This window comes from Montipora capricornis, chromosome 6 (assembly GCF_036669925.1).
Source record: "Montipora capricornis isolate CH-2021 chromosome 6, ASM3666992v2, whole genome shotgun sequence".
Classification (NCBI taxonomy): domain Eukaryota; kingdom Metazoa; phylum Cnidaria; class Anthozoa; order Scleractinia; family Acroporidae; genus Montipora; species Montipora capricornis.
Window position 1 is genome coordinate 36,154,479 of NC_090888.1, and position 23,515 is coordinate 36,177,993.

The 23,515-nt window shown below is 40.4% G+C and overlaps 2 protein-coding genes across 2 annotated transcripts in view; one reads left to right on the plus strand and one right to left on the minus strand.

The window, feature by feature from the left end:
- Positions 1-9,074, plus strand: part of LOC138052032 (elastase-1-like) — a 36,653-nt gene extending 27,579 nt beyond the window's left edge. The window contains exons 3-4 of the mRNA XM_068898384.1: positions 3,677-3,892; positions 5,099-9,074. Coding sequence (XP_068754485.1) covers positions 3,677-3,892; positions 5,099-5,541 — 659 coding nt within the window. The 3' untranslated portion in view covers positions 5,542-9,074. The remainder of the gene's footprint in view (positions 1-3,676; positions 3,893-5,098) is intronic.
- An 11,058-nt stretch (positions 9,075-20,132) lies between these two features.
- The window catches only part of LOC138052033 (mitochondrial 2-oxoglutarate/malate carrier protein-like), a 41,069-nt gene continuing 37,686 nt past the window's right edge, over positions 20,133-23,515 (minus strand). Inside the window, exon 11 of the mRNA XM_068898385.1 lies at positions 20,133-21,752. Within this exon, the coding sequence (XP_068754486.1) occupies positions 21,588-21,752 (165 nt within the window). The 3' untranslated portion in view covers positions 20,133-21,587. The remainder of the gene's footprint in view (positions 21,753-23,515) is intronic.

A 23,515-nucleotide genomic window follows, 5' to 3' on the forward strand; every position in this document is an offset into this window, starting at 1 on the left:
TTCGACAGTTTTCAGGAAGGGAATCTGGGAGAAAGATGTTACGGATAATGAAGAAGCCGATTGGGTAGAGACTGTTGAGAGAGAAGTGGTAAAGCTACTTAGAAACAGGTTGATTTTAGTGTGACAATGGAAAGATTAAGGAAACAGGCAATTAAGCTATCGAATTAGAAGTTACCGGGACCAGATGGCGTACAAGGGTACTCGGTCAAGATAAGAGAAAATGAGGGGACAGAGAGGGAGGCTCTCGGTCTTGGGATATGTCATGTCCACGAACGTTATTTTTAGGCGAGCGGAAGTCTTTGTTCTAGCGGAAGTCTGTCTTCCGATACGTCCGCATGCAGACCAACCTCGGTCTGATGTTTGAAAAAAGACGAAGTGGACTTAACGTTTGTCGATGAAAACGACTTTCAGAAACGCGGAAAATGTTTTTTTTCTGGTCTGATAATTCCAGCTGGGAAATAAACTTCACTATTTCTGTGGACACGAATGACTCGCTGGCTGACATCAGTGAATTAAACGGAGAACGCGAGTCAGAAACGAACAGCAAGGGCGACCGTTCATGGCACGCCGACAGCGATGGCAAGACTGCATGCGGAAGTCTCGGAAGATAGACTTCCGCTAGAACAAAGACTTCCGCTCGTCTAAAATTTCGTGGACATGACATATCCCGGCCAACGCCCTGAGCCTCCCTCTCTGTCCCCTCATTTTGTCTTGGTCAAGAACATTAAGTGCATTAACCTCATTCCCAGGGTCTCTAGAGACCCTGGGAACGCGGTTGGTGTCTGAAATTGTCAGTGAATATAAAACAAGTGCCTTGTCTCAGAGATGTTCCTGCTTGGTTCACCAAAAGGAAAGACTGTTATCATAATGAAAGATAAGACCAAAGGAAATGAAATTACGAACTACAGACCCATTACATATCTGCCAGTTTTGTGGAAACTGTTTACTAGCATCATTTCAGAAGAAATCTACCATCATCTTGACACAAACAGGCAACTACCTGAAGAGCATAAGGTCTGTAGAAAAGCGATCAAGAGACACAAAATATCAGCTTCTTATTGATAAAACCATCATACGTAACTTTAAGAGACTGCATGCAGATTGGTCTCGCCATGGGTTGGATATACTATAAGATAGCATTCGACATGACTCCTCATTCGTGGATCCTAAAGTGCCTGGATATCTTTAGAATTGCTGATAACATCAAACTGTTTGTTGAGAACAGTATGACAAACTGGGAGACAGAACTGATGGCAGGAGGAGAAAGGATGGGAAAAATGAAAATAAAGGGTGGAATTTTTCAAGGAGACAGTCTATACAACCCTTCTTGTTGCCATTAGCTTGATCCCCATGTCCCTTGTTCTCCGTAAAGTCAAAGTTGGAGATGATCTCAGTAAAGGTGGTGGTGGCCCAAGAGTACATCACCTCCTATCTATGGATGACTAAAAGTTATTCGGAAAGACTGAAAAACAGTTGGATACCCTTATGAATACGGCCCGTATTTATAGTGAGGACATAAGAATGGCCTTCGGGATTAGTAAGTGTGGGGTGTTAATCATGCAGAAAGGGAACCTGGTACATATTGAGGGCATCGAATTCCCATACGGTACGAAGATAAAAGAGATTGACCGAGACAGTGGCTATAAATATTTGGGAATACTGGAAGCAGATTACATGAAAGATATTGAAATGAAGGAGACATTAACAACAGAATATATAAGGCAGATTGAGAAGATCTTAAAGTCCAATTTGAACAGCAGAAATTTCTCAATTCCTTAACTGTATCCCTTATAAGGTATGAGGCTGGAAAAACTGGATGGACACAGAAGGAATTACAGCAAATGATAGGAATCACGCTAAAATTAGAAACCGTTATAGGAAACTTTGTCAGTTCAAGATCAAAAAAGAGTTTTATTGATGTACTTTATTCCACCTTCCCTCTGAAAACGAGATCATGCACATTTTGATGTATTTCATTGAAACACACCAGCTTGGCCTGGCACAAGAATCGGCAAAAATACAGCAACCAAGAAAGGACAAACTTCAAACAAGATCTGCTCCAACAAATTACCTGTACGTGCTTTAACACAAGCTAGTGATATTTCTCCTTAATTAACTTTACGAGAACTCATTACGATTGTTTATAACATAAGGTCAAAATTTTCAAGGTGTCAATCGACCGTAACATGAACATATGAAAGATGTATGCTGTAAACTGGTGTGATACTGGTCACATTGGCATACATGAAAGAGTGGACGTACGGTCGATGACGTCATAGCTAAAAACAAAATTTCTTGCATCAATGGCTTCTGAAGATCGATGAAGGTATTTTCAATCCAACGGCATTCTAAACCGTTTGTGTAGAATTTTCGTAGTTTTCGTAAATAGATGACCATTTATATTTCATATCTATAGGAATTACAAAAAGGTGAGCGAAATTAGCGGTATTTGTTCATTTCTTGTGACCCATTTTGAATCATGAGCTGACGCGAGCAGCTTTTACGATTGCGTGGGTGGTTGACGCGCGCGCGCGCGCTCAACCTCCTTAAGGAGGCTCGAAAGGGTTTTCAGCTGAGCGCGCGCGCGTCAGCTCATGATTCAAAATGGGTCACCCAGAAATAAACAAATAGCGGTAATTTCACTCACTTTTCTTCTGAGTCCTATACATATAGAATAAAAATAGACATTTCCTATTCACGAAAACTACGAAAATTGTACACACACGGTTTAATGGTCTGGTTTAAATCCGTTTGTGTTGGCCTGTAGCTTCACTCGCGCGTGCACTCGAATGAGTGGGTGACGCATGCGTAAATGCCGATCTTGTAACCCCCTCATTTTCCCTGATTTTTCAACTTTACTCGTATATATCTCTGCTTCCGGACGGTGATTTATTTTTTCCATGTTAGCTTAGATTAATTTAAACCGTTCGTCTTTCAAATTTAAAAAAATTCTGTAGGTGAAAAAAAAAAAAAAACTATTGACACATTTCAAAAAAAATTTACTTTCCTGAAAAACTGATCTACAGATTTTGTTGAACTTTAAATTTTTTAGAGATTATTTTTAACATTATCTGGGAACGTTGAATGGGAAGATTTCACCGTCCCCGTTTTTTTTTTTAAAAAGACAATATATCTTGAGTTTAAGGCTCAACGAAATACCTCATATTGTTGCCATGGTAACGTTATTTTGAAGGAAAATGTGACGTGAGAAATCTATGATGGGTACTTGATACCCTGGCCAAATTACTCTAACTGTATTTAAGGACAGAATATGTTTATTTGTTTGAAAAAAGGGGAAACTATTTCGAGCCTCCTTAATTTGACCATATTTTCTTAACTATGGTGCTCCTCGCGCGCGCCATCGTTTATGTTGGACTCAAATTCTTAATCTTCTATATTGAGTCACCTTAACTGTCTTTGATTGACTGCAACGGGCAACAACAACGTCAACAGTTCCAAGTAATGAAAAAAAGAAAAGAAAAGTTTTCTGCGGTAAAATGCTCATCTACTCAGTGACACACTTTTGTTGCAAAAATATAAAGTTGTATTGTCTTTCTGTAACCATCCATTTACCAAAAGACCTATTCCGGTTGCTTTGCTTTCTGTTGTTTTGATCCGTCCTCAGTATGGCGGAGGTTATGGATCGGATAGTATGTTAACGATTCGTTTTTGATAGGGGAGCACGATCGCACCAAACACGAGGGGACGGAACAATACTTCGACGTATCAGAGTGCTGCGTACACAAAGGTTTTCAAATCGAGATCACCTATGGCTTCGATATCGCGATCATCAAGCTTTCCCGTCCAGCGACCTTGAATTCAGCTGTAGGACTTGTGTGTTTGCCGAACCAAAACCAAAGGATCCATGTCGGCCAACTCTGCTACCTTGCAGGTAACAACAGCTAGGGCCGATGAAATAAAGGAATGATCCACACACTTAATTTAAGAAATTGTCATCAAAGTCACCTAAAACATTCAGAAGGCCTTTTAACGTGATTTGTGGCCGCCTGAATTTTTTTCAACGGGTTCCTTTGACGAAAATTGCTCAAATTGTCCAAGTGAAATTGAGAATCATTTCTTCATTTCATGTCTAATCTTTTCTTCATATCTTTTCAAGATGTCAAAGTTTTGCAGTACAGGTTTGGCGATATTTATTATGAGTAAACTTTAACTTTAACTTTAACTTTATTGAATTTGTTGCACGTACAAAATAACATCCGCAACTGGAGAAGAAAACAGGATGATGTCTCAATTGATACTCAATCCCAAACATGAAGAGATGTATATTTTAGATGGTGATTCGGACGAAATCCGATTGCTCCTTTGCAGCTCGCGCTATGCCGCGTACACTCGTTGGAGCCAGGCCATCAGAACTAGTTTAAGGTCACAACTGTCCGATATACTGTCAGCACCAAAAATTGCCCAAATGGTGCACTTCTGCTGTTGTAAACAACGAAGACGACATACAAGCTATAATGATTACAATATCAGTCAAGATGAAAATACAATTGGGAGGGAAATAGATGAGCTTCAACAGAAACTGGCAACGGCGTGGAAAGGAGACTGGCAAAATTGTTACAAGCACAGTGATTCGTTTTGTTTCACCACAGGCTAACTCGAAAAGATCACATGGGGTTTCAGTGTCATGTTAGTATAGCCGGCGTACGAGGATAATTAACAATTGTTCCATGAGCCGGCGTTGGATACGAGATAGTAAAGTTGGCTATTATCAATCTCGGATCCAACAAGGGCGAACGAAATAATTGTTTTATTAAATTCTCAACCTTCGGTTTTGCTAAATTTTACTTAAGTTTAAGAAACGACTGAGCGACATTTGGCGTATTCATTTCCATATAAGGTGAAACGCAGGTATAATGGCTGGTAACCGAGATCCATTGAACCAATGAGAAAGCTAGAATTGCATTATCCGAGGTTCAGAATTTGAATAATTGTTATACTAATAATTAAGGAAGTTCATCTATGTCAGTGTCAAGTATTTTAGCGCTGAGGTACTAATTGGGTACACTACATTGAAATCAAATCAAATTAAATTAAAGAATAGAGCGAAATGTCATCGCTACTTCCTCTCCTTTCATAGGTTGGGGAATTGATCAACTTGGGGGAGAAAAAGCTTTGAAACTACAGGAAGTTCAAATCCCCACAGTAAACCAATCAACATGTTCCAAAGCGAATTCATTTTTCAAGACTGTTGATAACGAAACTATGCTCTGTGCTGGCTTTGGTGGCAACAGCAGCGTAAGCGGTTGCAACGGCGACAGCGGCGGACCACTCGTTTGCAAAGAGAATGGAAAGTTTCTTCTGCGTGGAGCTGTCAGCTGGGGTATACCAGGATGTCCAGCTGGAGATACGTACTCTGTTTTTGCGCGAATTAGTTCTTTCGTCGATTGGATTGAAGATCACGTCAAGAATAGTGACAAGTGTACCTGTGGTGCAGTTGAAATTAGTAGAGGATCACTGTTTCTAGCGAACACCGTCCTTATTTATATCTATATATTCTGCAATATTATTGTGCTATCATAGGCTTTTTTTTACGCTAAGCAAAAGTTAAACGAATATTCGAAGAACGAAAACTTATCCGACGTTGCAATGTCCCTATTAACAATATCTACACGGTAGTTTCGGTTTTTAGTTAGGTGTGAATTATACGATGTTCACCCACTTTTTAAATAACCTTTTTTATTAGCATGTGGCGTAAGATTAGTATATGTACATGTTACTATGAAAATGCTGCATACAAAGACTAGAGTCAATTAAGAAGCTTTATTTCTAATTAATGAATATCTGTTGAAAAGGGTAAAATAAACGTAAAATGGCAACCAAATCACATCCTGGTCGCTGCATAAATACTGATTTACATGGCGAACTTTAGAACATCTTAAACAAGAAGACGAACTATTTTAATAGAAGTTACTGGGCTCCATGCTTGTTCAAATTCATCTAAACATGGTTGCGACCGACAGGCAGAGAAAAACATCGACAAAACTTGCCAAAGATAAAAGTGACCAGAAAATCAGTGTCTAGTAAAATACTAAGGACAGACTGGTACCTTTTTTAAATGCAAAAAGTTTCACAGAGCTCATTGTGCATCCATGGCTGTTTGACAACTTGCTGTCAGTGCATGAGGTACCTCTCGTTCCCTTTCTCGTTTACGTGATGCCACGGGTTTTCAGATTATTTTAGGTTCAAGTCATAGAAAAGGAAGTGCTTACAATACCAAGCACTAGCAGGTTTTGGTAGCTGCTACATTACTAAAAAAGATGTAGATGATATTACATGGCCGCGGGGAGATACGAAATTTCTCTTCGAGTGTTGAAAAACATTTCACGAGTGAGCGCAACGAACGAGTGAAATATTTTTCAACATGAGAAGAAACATTTCGTATCTCCAAGCGGCCATGTAACATTCTATTTATCATATAAAAAAACTATGAAATACTAAATCATTTCACGAAAGGAGCAATTAATTATATGTAACTATGGCAACAGCGATCTTTTCACGTGTGAAGATAACGTGTGAAAATATCGTGTTTTCGCGCAAAAGCTCAATTGGTATTTCATGGGTGTTTATATAATAAAAGGAAGTTCAGCTTCAAAATTAGACGCTCTCGTGGAAAAAGAGAATTTTCTATGTGGTTATGTGAATGGGGCGCTCTCGCATGCCTTCCCCATATCATACGTCATAAGCTGCAAAAATGACCGCTGCAATGTTGATGGCCCAAAATCGGAATAAAAACACTTTTTTACGTGGAAAAACGACGGATATGCCAGAAAAAAAGTTGAAAACATTATTGTGCATGGTCTAAAGTGTAAATAAAAATGTTTTTTCTTTGCCTTCAGTTGCGCCTTAAGGGAGAGCTTAAGTATCGAATCTACGGCAAACGGAAAACATTAAAACGTCAGACGAAAATTTCCGTTTTACCAAACTCCGAGTGTCGAAGAAACTTATTCGATATAAGCTAATATTTTCCTGCCTGCTAACTACAGATCAAGGGAGCTTTCCGTTCGACCAAAAAGTTCGAAAAAATCGGGTAAGGATGCAAATGGCATGGAAATATCCCAGGAAAAATCAGAAGTTTGGGTACACTTTGAGAAGTGGCCTTCAAGTTCCAGAATTCCGGAACAACAACAAAATTGCGTTCCATTGTCTCATTTCATTTGTCTCATTCGTTAGTGTGATTGGTTTCGAGCGCCCAACCGGGAAATTATGTTCCACTCGGTAGATGAAATTGTAGAAATTTAAAACTAAAACTTCAGTCTGGTTGAATAAAAAACGCCCCAAGTAACGTCTCAAAGCAGAGATGAGCTAGGATAAGAGAATTTCCATACTTTTATGACAAGCAGAAGCCTGCTTAATCTCTCTAATGTCACAAAGACAAGACCGTGGGCACACGTTGCAAAAGCACCGCAACTTTGCTTCCAAAAGACAGTAATGTATTACTCTTATGCCGTTGGCCGATGTTTGGTCTAAAAACGGAAGACAAACAGACAGCATCTTCACTGCAATTTTGTTACATGCACACTGAGTCGGCCGATTCGACCCATTTGGATAGTTTTAACATTGGTACCCCAAGCTCACGGAGAATCGTTGTTGCGTTACATAAATTTTGTATCGGGAATTTAGCCATCGTTATTTAGGGCATTAAAATAGAAATAAAAATACACCAGAATTCCTCACCTTGCCTCCTTTTCTTATTTATGGTATGTTCTTAGCATTTCTGGCCGTTTCAGCGCGATTCTAATTAGTTTAGTTCCACCGTTTCTCTGTCATAGACATAATTCCGCAAGGTTGGTTACTTGCTGGCAGCGGTCTCGCATATCCAACGAAAGAAATCAGCCGTAAATTCACTCCGAACGCTCAGGTCGCCTCTAGATTTAGCCCAGTGCACCTTAAAATCATCCTCTAATGCCTTTCTCAAAAACAGCCGCTGTGCGGGAATTTCGGCTCTCTAATCGAACGACTTCCTTCCATCGAGGACTGTCGACAATGCTTTACCACGAAGTTCCGTGCACGGCCGTTGGAAAAAACCAAGGTTCAAATTTGTTACCCACCTTGGTGGGCAACGATGTCAGTGACAGGGACATTGTAAAACAAACTGAATATTTTTGTTTTGTTTGCGAAACATCTTTGGTGCATCAGCACTTCTCTGAGCTTCGTCTGTATCTGCTTGACAGCTCAGTACTTTCCTGAGAAGGGCCTCACGTTGTACTAAAGCCTCGTCGCCCACCCTGTGTGTCACAAATTTGAACCTTGGGCCCGGTCGGTAAGGTGTTCCGAACCAAGCATGTTGCTGAGGGCAAAATAAGCCCACTTCGGCGATTTTCAATTCCTGTCCGTGAAAGTTTGTCTGATATGAGGATTATAGCAGCAGCACTATAATCCTTTCTCTCAGTGGATTTTCGGGTCGATTTGAGCTTTTTGGAAGAATTTACAGCAGCTTGTGTTTCTGACTGCTTCATAGGAGTTTCCAACCTCGAAGGTAAATATATAGAGAGAAATAAGCGTACCTACAACTCCCTGGAATAGCGCTGAAATGGCCAAAGTACGCCACAAAAACACTGATAAGGTATCGAGAAGACAAGGTAAGGCATTTTTGTTCGCTTCATGTTCTTTATTTCGACTCCTAGAACACGTTTGTTTTGCAAATTCCCATACAAACGCTTATAATTTTAACTGATCGTGATGCTCAAATTACATTGTTAGCTTGGGGTACTAGTGGTTTTAATTCAGTTCATGGCGCAGAATGGCCGGACATCATTGACATGCATGAGTTAAAATCTTATCAGCACTAGAAATAGTTTTCACTACATCTGCCCCCACCTAAGATCATATGGATGGCAGTTGAGGTGTGCTGCACATTGTGATGTCTTCATATTATTTTACTTGTAATTAGCTAGTTTTAATTTCCATTAATCAATTGATAAACAATTTACATATTTTTGGAAAATGCCTTGAAAATATGCTAGTAAAATAGGAATGTCATCTTTTTTATCCATGTGATTCTTTCCACGGTACCTTGAAATACAATAAAGCAGGAACAAAACTCGCTTATTAAATTCGGATCGCTAATTATTGTTATCTGTGAATAACTGTTGTAAAAAATATCATAGTTAGTGGAGGGGGACTAACTATGAGATGATCGAAGATTGTTTGAAAATGGTGATACTGAGACTATGCCTTTGCTTTCTGAGTTGCGTCTTGCAGTTTGTGGCCGAGTCTGTGGCCCCTGTTTATGATTTGTGCCTGAAAAATCGATTTCTGACCCAGGGAATATGATTTTCTACGAGATATTGTAATCTTAGATTTCCAAAGTAAAAGGAGTCACTGTAAATATAGCCTGCGTAGTGAGCGTTCCTGTTCGACGGAAGAGCTTTGAAACGATTTTCCGCAAACTGGCCGCGCGGAAGTTGGGGCAAGAGACTGAGGGAACGCTTGCAAGAAGACCCCTCATTTTTGAAAAACCCGTTCGCCCACGAACGGGAGCTTCTGATTGGTGCAACACAGTCACAATGATTGACAAATCTGGAGCAAAATATTTCTTGTTAGTTCTAGCGTGACAAAGACAATGGTGGAAGATGTGGAAGGTTTTGAATCGTGTGTCGAAGCTGAGCGAATTGGGTCTCGGGATTTACATTAAAAAGGGAACAAGAACTGTCAATGCGCCATCTCTTTAACTGCATAGATGTAATGGCCGTTTTGCCAACAGGATTCGTAAAAAGCTTAATTGTCCATAGCGGCTTCAGCTGACACGTAATAATAATAATAATAATAATACGCCTAAACCCGATACGGGTAAAACACTAGAATATACATAATAAAACAAACTCTATTTAATCAATTGCCACTTAAAGCTTTCTTTTGAGCTCGGTGCTCCTTTTGTCGTTGGTAAGTTGCAATTCGATTTGCATTCACAATTCCACAAACATTTCCAATGGTTCTTCTCCAGAGTGGTCGGTCGACAACCAAATCTTGCCATCTATCTAAGATTCTTCCAGACTTAAGAACACTTTTACAGGTGTCCTTGTAACGCAATTTCGGTCGACCAACAGGACGAGTGCCTTTATCGAGCTCGCCGTACATGAGGGCCTTCGCGGGACGATCGTCATCCATCCTTGAGACATGACCAAGCCAGCGTAAACGACTTTTGATAAGCGTGATCTCGATATCCTCAGCATCTGCTCGCCGTAACACCTCTTCATTACTCACATAGTCGCTCCACTTGATACGAAGAATCTTTCTCAAATGCCGTTGTTGAACTGTACGGAGCTGGTTGATGTTGTATCGATACAGTGTCCAGGTTTCACAACCGTATGTCAGGAGTGGCGTCAAACATTGGACATAGACTTTCAGCTTTGTCGAGAGCGTAAGGTCGTGGGAGTCAAAGACACGTTCACGGAGCCGACCGTACGCAGATGATACAGCTTGTATACGCGTGATGAGCTCCGCATTCACTGAACAATCGCTGGTAACAATACTCCCGAGATACTTAAAACGATTCACACTTTTGATTGGCATGCCATCGATAAAGAACTGTTCTTCAGGACCAATGCACATGGTTTCGGTCTTTTTGATGTTTATAGACAGACCCATCCGTTTTGCCATGCTGTTGTAGGCTGTGAGCAAAGTCTGTAGTCCAAGTGCTGAGTCACTGAAGATTGCGATGTCATCAGCATACTGCGCTTCTCTGATGAAGTCGATAAAGGTTTTAGTTTTGGCCTTCAGTCTCCTCAAGTCGAAGAGATCACCATCGTACCGAAACCTGATCTTTATGCTGAATTGGTGGCCAACATTCCCGTATGCGAGTAGGAGAAGTACGGCAGCATAGATTCCATACAATGTGGGCGCTAACTTGCAACCTTGTTTCACAGCACTGTTATATTCAAACGGTTCGGTCAAGATTCCATCAACAATGAGACGAGCATGAACTTGAGAGTAGAGACTGTGAATCAGCCTGGTATATTTTGGAGGACAACCAACTTTTCCCAAGATTTTAAACAAAACTTCTCTGTTTACTGTATCGAATGCCTTGGTAAAGTCGACAAAAACGATGTACAAGTTTTGACGTTGTTCTTTGGTTTTCTCCATTAGTTGTCTCAGGGTAAAGATTCCGTCAATGGTACTTCTGTTTTCGCGATAACCGGATTGGGACTGGGGATAAACCTTGTCAGCTATGCATTTAAGTCTCTGTAAGAGGATGTCAGCAAAGACTTTTCCCACCACACTTAGGAGAGAGATCCCTCGATAGTTTCCGCATTGACTACGATCTCCCTTTTTGAAGAGAATGGTGATGTTCGGATCAGTGATTTCTGATGGTAAGTTTTCCGTCACCCAAAACATTGAAATAATTGCAAAAAGGAAGGCTTTAAGGGTATTCCCACCGTGCACAAGTACTTCTGGCAGGACACCATCAGGACCGGGGCTTTTACCAAGTTTGGTATTTTTTAGTGCGGTGTCAAGTTCTTCTTCGGTTATAGGGAGGTCGAGCGTGTCATCAATCGGAAGTTGCTCGATATCGTCAATGAGACTTGCGTCAACATCGGTCGGTTGGTTAAGTAGCTCACTGAAGTGTTCTACCCATCGATCTTTGATGTCTGGAGATGACGTAAGAAGGACACCGGATTTTGATCGAACAGGGTGTGTTGTTTTGCTCCGTGGACCGTAAATCTTATTGACAGCTGCATAAAATTCTCGGTGGTTTTTGGACTGAGCGTAACGTTCAGCTTCATTTGCTCTTTCTTGAAACCATTGATTTTTCAGTAGCCTGATACGATCGCGCAGTTCATTTCGATTCAATCGTTTATCTTTCAGGAGTTGTTGAATCTCATCATCTCGATCATCAAACCAGTCGTTCGATACCTTTTTCTTTTGGTCAAAGGTATGTTTAGCAGCTTCTTGTAAAGTCACTTTAAATTCTTCCCAATCATGTCTACAATCCGGTAGCCTTTCATCGAGAAACAATTTCAAGCGTTGTTTCTTTTCTGACGTTAACGTGATGTCGAACTTTTTAGGAGGTTTCAATCCTTTCTTTTTGTGTTGGATTCGGAAGTTGCAGTTCGACGTTAGCAGTTTGTGATCCGTAAAGCAATCAGCCTCGGGGTCGATTTTGGTGACATTGATGTGCTGTTTCGCATGAGTATTGGCAAGTACATGATCGATTTGGTGAAAATGCTTGGATCGAGGATGCTGCCAAGTGGTTTTTAGACTATTTTTCATTTGAAACATGGTTCCCATGACACACAATTGGTATCTAGAGCAAAATTCAAGTAACATAAGTCCATTTGAGTTCATGTTTCCGACGCCATGTTTTCCGATTACTGAGGGCCAGGACGACCAGTCTTTTCCAACACGAGCATTTAGGTCACCAAGTACAACAATTCTGTCATTTCGTGCATCCTCTAAACAGTCTCCTAGTTGTTCGTAAAACTGTTCTTTTTCCTCCTGAGTTCTCTGCATGGTGGGTCCATACACACTGATAAGCGTCAGATAATCATCATTCTTCAACATTACTCGTAATGTGGAGATGTGATCATTTATTGGAATTGGGTTAAGATCAGACTGATTGAGGAGATCATTGCGGATTGCGAAACCCACACCAGCTTCTTTCTTGTCACTCCCGCTCCAAAAGATTGTATGACTTTTCTCCACAAGATTTCCGGTTCCAGGACGACGGACTTCACTTAACGCACAAATGTCGATAGCAGCTTTGTCTAGCTCTTTACATATGATAGCTGTTGCACGTTCGGGTCTGATTGAACCATCACTGTCGTTTGTTGTTCTTACGTTCCATGCACCAAGCTTTAAAGAAAGTGATTTGCACGGATTTCGCTTCTTATTCACCACAGCCGTGACCTGTGGCGCATCGGTTGCCCCGAATGCGGTAGCTTGATCGATTAAATTCAAATTTACTTCCATCATATTATCAAAGTGAGGCTGCACCTGCGATGACGACACTAAACGGCGCACATTAGTGTCCCTTGGCAGAAGATCATGTTTCCCAGTGGCACAACATAGTTGAGACGACTGCATAATTCTTCTGTTGCTTGTTGCCAGAGATGTTGCCGAGTTGACGAAGACATCACTGCCGGGTGCCAGAGATGCTGCCGAGTTGACGAGGACATCACTGCCGAGTGCCGGAACTGGTATCGAGTTGGTAGCCAGAACCGCCAATGTCGTACCCTGACGAGGGGGGCTACGGGTGTAATAACACAGGCCCAACTGTGAACACCCAGGCTAGTGGAGGGAAGGAGGCGCCTTACTTCTCCATTCTAGGGCGAGGCCCATGCCAGACCATGCCAGACCCTAGCCACTGCTAGTAATAACACTGAATTTCCCTCAATGGATATCGTCCAAGCAGTCCAGATTTCCATTTAAATCGTATGCTATTTTGAAATGGAGAAATCACGATGATACTCGAGAAGCCTGTTCTCCTTTTCTTTTATTTCGCACCCCGCACATCATGACAAAAATCTGAAAAATTATCAATTAAGCGTTTCCGTAATTCACTAAAAGCAAAAGATTCGATCGTTATTTAAGAAAACTTTGGCAAGCTTATTGTTGACGAAAAGTTTGGACTGGACTGAAGTAAGCTTTTCGTTCTCTTGCAAAAGATACTTTATTTACGCAGGATGAATTAATAAAAATGCAGTTTCAGTTTCAGTTTCAGTTTATTTTGTTCGCCAGATGTTTTACGAAATTCGTCATAACTACAGTAATATTAAAATTCTGGCGAAGAAGCTCACGGGGAAACCTTATGGGCTTATGATTGTGAGCTCCCTCTTAAAATATACAATATTAAATAATTTAACATATGATCTATTGACGCACAATCAGAATAAGTATACCATAAGTTAAAAAAGCAAGCAAACGAGAACATAGACACAACACAAAACGAAGCGGACTAGCTATTCGGTATGCATTATTCAACTCAAAAGGAATCAAGGATCAAGGAAATTCGTCAAATTCTGTGCTTACCTTGCCTAATGTAAGCTTAAGTCCTATATCATGGATTGAGACAAGATAAAGACAATTTTGCAGCCTGTTAAATCTTCTCTTATTGTGAGAAGAAAGCGGTTCCTTTGTACAGTCAAGCGATTTTTTAAGCACTTTAACTTGCTATTTCATCTACGATTTCGTGACGATTTGACCAAAAAAGTACTGTGGACTATCAAACTAGCGCGGTGGTTTTCCTGTAATTTCCAGGAGATTTAGTACGATCCATTTCGTCAACCACTCTGCACCAAGAAATAGCCAGCAAGTCGCACTGAAACCGTCGCTAGTTTTAAACTAAAACCTCTTGAATGGTTTTATGGTCAGCTTTGGTGGAGATGTGCATTTAACGGCCTTACTACTAGTTACTACCCATCGAACTCTGTCCGAGTTATGTTTCTAAATTTCGTATTTTACGAGCGCACGGATTGCTTACAAGTTCTGCAAATTGGCTGTTGTTTTCGATTACTTCTATTCCAACCGCTCTGCAAATATCAGCTAGAATTTGTCCGTAAGTTTCTTTTCGATGGTTTAAACAAATTCTCGGAAGAAACAACCAGTCGTACACGGCTGAGAAGCTGCCGTTACAAATTTAACTTTAAAATCACACTGGCAAATTCTGCATTGATCGCTCGGTGTTTCCTCGGTGTTTCCTCGGTGCTTCGGTTTGTTTTGATGGAAGTTAACATAGTTATCTGTTATTGGCTAATTTGTTAATAACACGTCAATCAGCGTGTGTCAAGTCAACCATTAAGCGTTCCCCCAGTCTCTTGCCCCAACTTTCCCGCGGCCAGTTTGCGGAAAATCGTTATTAAAGTATAACATCATGAATACGTGTATTGAAATTACAGAACTAAACAGTAAGTCATTTTATCCAAATTATCTAAATGTGAACTTTATATAGCATAACTAGGTTATGGTTGAAAACTACTTTTGACTATGTGTTACAGCCCAACATAAATCAAACTTTACCAAAACCAGGTGAGCTGAACATGCATTCCGTGAAGTCATTCTTAAATGGCTCGCAATTGGTGAGCAAATCACAAACTGGAAAGTTTAGGGTGCAAGAGCAGGTGTTTGCTGATAGTTTCCTATGGGGCTCATCATGATCAAACATGATAGTTAAACTTGTGTCAAATCCACTAGCAGGAATTGCATCACATCCTGTTACCAAATGCAAAACATGTGCAAGATCCACTTTACTGGTGTGAATCTCTTGTGTGTCAGGATCTAGGACATTTGATGTCACTAAACCTTGTTCAACATCTTCCAGGTAATGTGAGAAGTTGAAGGCTATAGCTTCTTCACTTGTTCGTTTGTTGCTCCCCTGATCAGAAAAAATGCAATGAAACTGGCTGTCTACGATCTCAGCAGTTAGCCTCTCATTGCTATCATGCTACAGTAACTTCCGAGATTTGTCTGGATTGTTTCTAATGACATCCAAGATGCCATTTGCCATCAGTCCTTGAATAAGCTGATCAATTTCCGACTGGGTTGACAAAATGAGCTGGTGAAGGCAGATGCATCTGATAAATTCTTGTTTGTCTTCAAAAGCCACGATAGGCTTTGTATATCCTGCTTTGAACCTTAAAGAAGTATTAAAAGAAGCTTCTTGCTTGAACTTTACTGGGTCGCTGATGGCTTGAAGCTCTTCTAAAGTTGTTCTAACGTTTCCACTTGTGAGGTCACTATAACAGAAACTTTCACTGCATCTTATTTACCATACAGTATGTAGACAAAAATAGGGGCAGCAAACATTGAGGGCCTGCTGATCCTTGATATAGTCATAGCGCTGAATAACACCATAGTGGAGATACTCTTCCCTCTGAAGGGCAATCATATTGTTGACGAATCTACGGCTGGCAGGAGGCCCCGTGAACAGACTTGACGATTGCTGCATATACTTGTGCATCAGGAAGAATAACTCTTTTCGTGGTCCTCCCTCATCTACTGCAGGTTATCCAATGAAATGGACAGTTACAATGCCATTTAAACAGTCAGGGCTTACTCTCTTCATTTTTGCCAAAGTATCTTCGCACCGGCAACTTCTTCTGACTTTCAGCCTAATCTTGTTTCCTGAAGTGCTACATTTCTGGAATAGTTCATTTAGTTTTGTGCAGATGTCTTCCTGGTTCTCCATCATGTTCTTTTCACTTTCAACAATTTTTAGAGATCCAGATCCATCATTGCTTAAGGAAATGTCATTTTCAAAGTCATTGACGTCATAACTGTCAATCCCATCAATTACTTATGATTGAAGAAGAACCAGCATTTGCATCCTCACAGAGTTTGGCAATTGCAGTTTCTATGTCTTGACTATCACTGAATACTTCATGCATCTTCCTGTCAGGTAGTTGTGGAAATGTTTCCTTCAGAGTCTCAAACCCAGAGTTTTTAATTTGATATTCTGCAGCGAAACTGGTTGAAGCACTCGCACTACAACTAGGATGGCTTAGATTGTTGCTACTAATGACACCACTACCACTAGCATTACATTCATGAACACTAATACTACCTGACACAGAGGAGGTGGTGATGGGAAGAGGACCTGGCAAATCGCTTGGTATAGTTTCTGTATTTGAGGCCACAGTGCTGGTATGCGTGTACTTCGTGATTTTACTTTGTATGGGTTCACCCAGTTCTTCAAAATCCTTCTCACTATCACCCTCGCTAGCACTACCATTAGAAATGACATTAACAAGGCCTTTCAAGGTATAATCAAGGTAATCTGAAGAACCACAAAGATACAATGTTAACCTGTTATAAGGATTTCCCAATTCTCAATTATCTTTGTAAACTAAATGCCTCATCAGATTCTTTCAGTTCCATCTGGGTATAGCAATTTGTAGGACTTCACAGAGCTGTAGAGAATTTCATTTTCGTTATGTACAGATAGCCACAGCTAACTTTAGCACCTCCTCACTATCGGCTGTTTTAGGAAGCCTTATGGGAAGACGTTTTCCTCGCTGAGGCTTTAGCATACTTTCCTCCTCCACGTAACGCATTATTCCTATGTTTTATGTCACGGGTTCGTCCTTTTCATTCTTCAACTTCTTGTTCTTCCTCTTAAAATGAGACATCCGCTCATCTTTTTTCTTTTTCATGAAGGTATTGAGCTTTGGAACCAATTCCCTGGGAGATATAGCAATTCAGAAGTCCCGGAGCGTCCAGTATTGTTGCTATGACTTTCGATCGTTTCGCAACCAGAAGAACGATCGTCAGAGTTCTGGGCCGTAGGATTGCCACATTTAACGCAGAATTTTTCAACCTCTCGACCGCAATGGTTGATAACGAACTGAGCCTTACAGGGGTGGCAGACCGTTTGTCAACCGCAAATTTCTTTATTTCCCTGGGTCCAGACATGATTGCATTGACTCAAGCTTTCAAGGAATTAACATGCGAATAAACTCTGTTCTGGTAGGATATTGTGCTTCGAATATTTGTTGCTGGACTTACTGAAGCCAGTGAAATTTAATTATTAGCATCTGAGAGAAAACAGTCGTGTCAGTAGACCCAGTGGAATAAAAAAAATTGCGGTTGACAGGGGACAGCTATTCTTTCAGTCATTTTCATAGAGTTATGTCGTAGACTTAGAGTTAAGTTTCCAAAAATACGGTGAGAGCAAATAAGTGAACGGTTGACCAGCCGTGTCAAAATTCGTTGCAAGCGAGCCTCGAAGGATTTTGAAAATTTGAATATTTTTCGTTGTTTCTCAGCAATGGATCCTCGCTGGACGTTGAAACTTGGTCAAGGAGAAGTAAATTTATCCGTGTGGCCATCGCCGGAGTTTGAGTGTGACTGATGCCGCAGAAGTGTGATTTTATCGGCGAGATGTGAGGTAAGCTAGAAATTACTTTCCAGCCTTTCCTTTATTTAGGTACGAGTGACAACCCGGGAATTTGAGAAGTCGCTTAAATCGCATTCAATCAGGCAAATAACCACACAAAAAGCGAGAAATACACCACAGCAATAAAGTACGGCTTTTTTAATGAGAACTTTTGCGGGTAAATATCTTTTTTAGTTTGTTATCGAGATTCCCATACAAATCCTTATAATTATTTAACTTCCGACTCTGGGCCACCTGTGTTGATAGTTAACCTCCGGTTGACAAAATACGGGACCAAGTTTTATTTGCATAAGTAATGTTAATTCCTTGAAGGTTTGATAAATACAGTTACGATCGCGATGAGCCTACTACGTACAAGTCCTATTACCTAGTAAAAGCGGCATGAATGCGCAAAAGTTTGTTCACTACGGCTTTCATTCTTGCATCTTTCAACGCTTTCCGGCTTCCGAAATGTGTTTTTGAAGTCATGTCTGGACCCTGGGGAATAAAGAAATTTGCGGTTGACAAAACTACGGTCTGCCACCCCGGTAAGGCTCAGTTCGTTATCAACGGTCGAAGCCGTGGCCTATGTGGTGTGGAAGCGTACGTTTAGAAAGCTGTTTTCTTGCAATATTACCGCCTGAGATCGCTCGCAGGACTGCTATTGCGTTGATGGTGGGTTGAGATGAAAGTTCAAGCTTTGTCAATTGACTGTGATGTGGAATTGTGACCGTGGGAACATTTTATCTTGGAATATTTGACTCAAATTGGTGGCACCTGAGAATTTAGTTTCCAGCCTTGGGATTTTATTATTCCGTTGACTACCACGCAATTGAGAAATGGCTCAAATCGCGTCGGAGCTGGAAAATAACCACACAGGAAGGAAGTTGCCCACGTTGGCAATAAGGTTGGGCTTTTTATTTGAGAAATTTTTCATATAATTATCTTCTTAAGCTTTTTATCGAGATTCCCATACAAATCCTTACATTTTTGTCGGCCATACTCACACTGAGCTTGGGGTGCCTGTGACCGAACGCGCTAAGAGTTGTCAGTATCTTGGTTAGTCACATGGTGAAACAATCGCCATGTTGGACGCGGAAAATCCTGGGAATGAGTCCCTTCCAAGCTCTCTCTGTTAATCACAAAGCAAGTGCCCAGTCTTTCGATTATTGGTTTGTGTTTTGAGAAAATTGATTTGTGTTTTGAGAAAATTATTTGATAATTTGCAACACAACAATATAACAATGTACATAAAGAATAAAATCAACTAATAACAAACAGCATACTATACAAGTCGCACGTACCAAAGTACATATTTATATATATATATATATATAGAAACATAACAACGATTAAGACGGGGGGGGGGGGGGGGGGTTAGTATCAAACAGAAGAGCAATTTCAAGTTTCCATTGCCATTCAATTTTTCTCTGTAATTGATTTGTGTTTTGGTAAATTGATTTGTGTTTTGGTAAACTGATTTGTGTTTTGGTAAATTGGTTTGAGTCTAGAGAAATTGTGTCGTGTTTTGATAAACTGATTTGTGGTTGACCCTTTTGGGCCACCGTACAATTAACGGTCAACCTCAAAAGTTCAACGATTGTGATCTTTGTGTTGAATTCGCACATTTCTTGTCAAACTTTATAACACTTTAAAGAAAAAGAAAACTAACAAAAACAAAAACCCGGTATCTTGCCATCATTTGACACAGACGCTTCACTGTTTCGCGAGTAAACACGCCGCGGTAACTTGATCACGGCGCCCGCTGAATTCAATGTCACTTTCGATTTTACGATTTACTTGTGCAGCCAGAAGTACAATAACAAAATTGAACGTAGCAAAAATCTCCCAAAATGTTTTTCGCTGATGGTAACTTTTTATATTCGCGGTTCAAAATTAACGTTGTTCTCATGTCGTAAATTTTGTTTCTGATGGCAAAATAATTTATTCTCGATCGACCGTCCTGAAAACGTCGTTCTGCTCTTCCTAAAAACTGTGTATCAATATTTATTTTACTTTTGATCAATATTTGTTTTGCATAAAGCAAGCTAAGAAAATATGTACCTTATTTAGTTCGCATTTTTGAGCGTTAAAATAGAGTTTTCGGTTCTACGCTTCTGTTGCAAAGTGGTATATTTTTTAGATCACCCATCTAGACACTAACCCCGCCGGACAGGGTTAACTTCAGTGAACTTTTATATTACAACGCTGTCGGAATCTCACAGGGCGCGCTTAAACTTGTGGTAAAAAGAAGTTGGAAGGGAACTTGGAAGTGATCAGCATGTCATCCTAGCAGCCAAGGTTTTTCGATTCTCTTTTATTTTCTTCAATCTTTCTGGGTTTAGTACTTTGCTAACAACCACATGTCTTCTCAGGGGGCTATTTACCTAAGACTTCTACCATGGCACTACAATGATATACAATACCAAAACAATACTGTACTTTAGAGCTACATATTACGCTACGACAACTTGAACTCCTCGAAGACAAAACGCAGCTCAGTTGACAATAAGGAATAAAGCGCTGTGTTACTGCACTACCACACCTACGCAATGCGTGCCTATTTTTTATAAAGATGACAGGAATTTTTTCTTTCTGACAAATGCTTAATAGGCTGGTGGCCAGGTTTTTAACCTCTGAAAAAGATCTCTTTCGACGTATGAACGTGTGAGCCAAAGGGCCTCTGGTGGTACGACTTCTGGGTGACCCCTAAATTGTCTTAATGACCCCGACTTGAAAAATTGCCTGGAAGGTTGCAGTTCAATACCACCCAACTCAGTCTCTTCTGTTTTTTAGTAAACGTATCCCAGGCAACCTAGTGTACGCTCATGGAGCGTCTAGTTAAAATAACTTGAGCAACCACACAGTTTCCAAAGTGAGACAGTCTGGTACATTTGTTTTCAAACACTGCATCTTCAGTTTACAAAACATGTTGATTATTCGATCATTTAATATTATTTTGTTTGCAAGTTACAGTAATTTTAGCCCGTGTTTCTATCTTTACAAAATTGGAAATTCTTATTCAATTCTCGAAACACCACATGATTCAGGATAAACAATCGCCGCCACCACCAGTCTAGGGAAAACTTGCAACTACTTGTCGGTAGCCTAGGATTTTCTTAAATCGTATAAAGTAACCATTTCAATTCCTAAAATAAGAAGACTCTCTGTGAGGGAAGTTCAGAATAAAAAGTTTATATATATTTCAATTATTACTGAGACGGGAGAACTAGCGAATTACGGTATTCCTTAGTATCCGTAAAGCGTGGTACAGGAACATTCCCGATTTGGCGTACCGTAAAAGAGGAAGAGAAACGAGAAAAATAAAACAAAAATAGATCCAAAGATCTCTAAACTTTAAGAGGGGCGTTTTCTTACATTGCATAGGCTAACACAAGTGTCTGGATGAATTATCACTGACGACCATTGACCATTGAGGCAATATTAAAAAAGATACGATGTTTGCGGGAAAAGTAATGTTTTTCACTATATATATACTATCTTTGACGTCCCGTAGGAAAACATCAAGGTTGGTTTAAAAGAGCAAATGCGCCCCCGCTTCAGCTTGCTCCTCAGCACCAATTGCTTCATAGTTTGCGCATAACTCGACTTGGATAATGCCATTAAATATTTATTATCATTGAGAATCTCCAAGAATTTTCCCAAAACATTGTATTTGCTGTCCATCATACCCAGTGAAAAAATTAAAAAGAAAAATACACGCTGACTTATGAGGTAGGGTAGATCCTTGGTGTTCTCAGAGAGTAGAAGCAACGCCATAGTGTTGTCTGGCCAACTTCTGAAACTGCTCAAGGAAAATAAAGGTTAGAACTGTGTGTGGTCCCAGACGGAAGTAATAAGGAGTAAAGCCTTTCCACAGCGAAAACAAACCCTCTTGTCGGATCACCTTGAGGAAGACATCCTGCAAACACAACAGACGGGGCATAATCATGAAACACACACTAGCAGGAGGCAACACGTTGGGTATTTCCAAATTAAAAGGGTGGCCAACATTGACTTAAATCAATGCATGAATTTAATTCGGGGCTTCAGAAGACAAATTGACCGTCTAGTTCAGAGCGGGAATCGAACCCGCAACAACATCGCATAACCAGCGTCATCACAATTGGATGACGCCGCCTTCTTGTCATTTTCAGGGAGGGAAATTCCCAAGATGGCAAAAGCAGTTTACACTGAATAGTTATATTAAATAACCATATGAACGGAACCAAAACCAAAAAAAATTCTGCCAGTCAGCTAGGCACTTCATTTCGTTGCTACTCTTCTGAAGTAAGTTGTATTATCACAGAGTGAACTACAGTACAGCTTTTACACCTAAAAGCCAGTAACTAAAGTATACCTCTGTTTGCTTCTGTCTACTCACTAACAGAAATATGTTTCTCCCTAAAATGTTCTGTCGCAGAATTAACCATACTCGCAAAGAAAAAAAATATCTTAATCGCGAAGAAAACTTGTGGAAAATTGGACTTGGGTGACTGTGAAATCAGTGAATCAAAACGCCTTGTATAAAATTGTAGAATGGTTGCTAAGTACAGCGGAGAGACGTAAACGACTATAGCAGAATTGTATTCGGGTGTTTTTTTTTTTTTGCGAAGTGTTTCCAAAAATCACGAAACATGGCATCACTTAGTACAGCTATATTATTGACTGATTGCGGTCTGCATTCAACCAGTATCCATATATACTGGCCAAGTTCTCGAATAATGTTAATTGTAGCTGGTGAGACAAATCCAAGGACTATAGAAGGCAAATTTGAATCTAAACGATTGAATTTTTTTGGAAGAGGGGAAAGGGGCGGGAAGTGTTGAATATTTAACAATCATCTTCCGGTAGAGCGCGTTTGTGGATTGGCTCTACTTGCACATTCACTTTCCGAATTAAAGGAATAGTCTATACACCTTATTCCAAAATGGCCGCTGATTTATGCGGATACAAATTGGCCCTTGTTGCCTCGTTCAAGATAAAATACTCTTTTGAATTTGAAGCTTAAGAACGAGGCATCAAGAGCTTATTTGAATAAAAACAAAAGAATATTTAAATGGCGGCCATTTTGGAATAAGGTGTATGAGGAACCTACATAAGCGACCTGGCTCTAGGAGTTCTTGTTGCTCAATGCGTAGAGTGTTCAACAGGAGATAAGGAGGACGCAGGTTCAGATCTTGCCAGAGATCCAGTGATTGTTTTCCAGATGCCGTTTCATCCGTTGTCAAACAACTAGCTTGTCATCCTTCTCAAGGGCGCATTACACCGCTAAACATCAACCAATAGTGACAGTGATGTCACGTATTTACTGAAAACATCAAAGATGTCTCCGTGTAAAATGACCCTTTAGCAACAACGTAAACGGGTTAGACTACTTTCAAAATAACAACTAATTTCGTGTACATAGTCAACAAAGTGTTCCTTCACCATAACAGTTGTTCAACTTATTGAATACTGCTGTTGCTTTCTGAAGTCTGGCATTCGTATCCTGCTCAGTACGTCCAAGCAAGTGACAACGGTTCGTTCGTAGTTTGCCGCTTAACCTCAGTCTCACAAGCACGGTTTAGTCAACCCAGTCTCCTCAATGCTTTCTTCTCCCTCACCTTGCGGATAGAAGAGCAAGATCATTGGTCTGAATCAGGGTACTTCATCTCAAGACGATTCAAATGATCCACTTAGCTG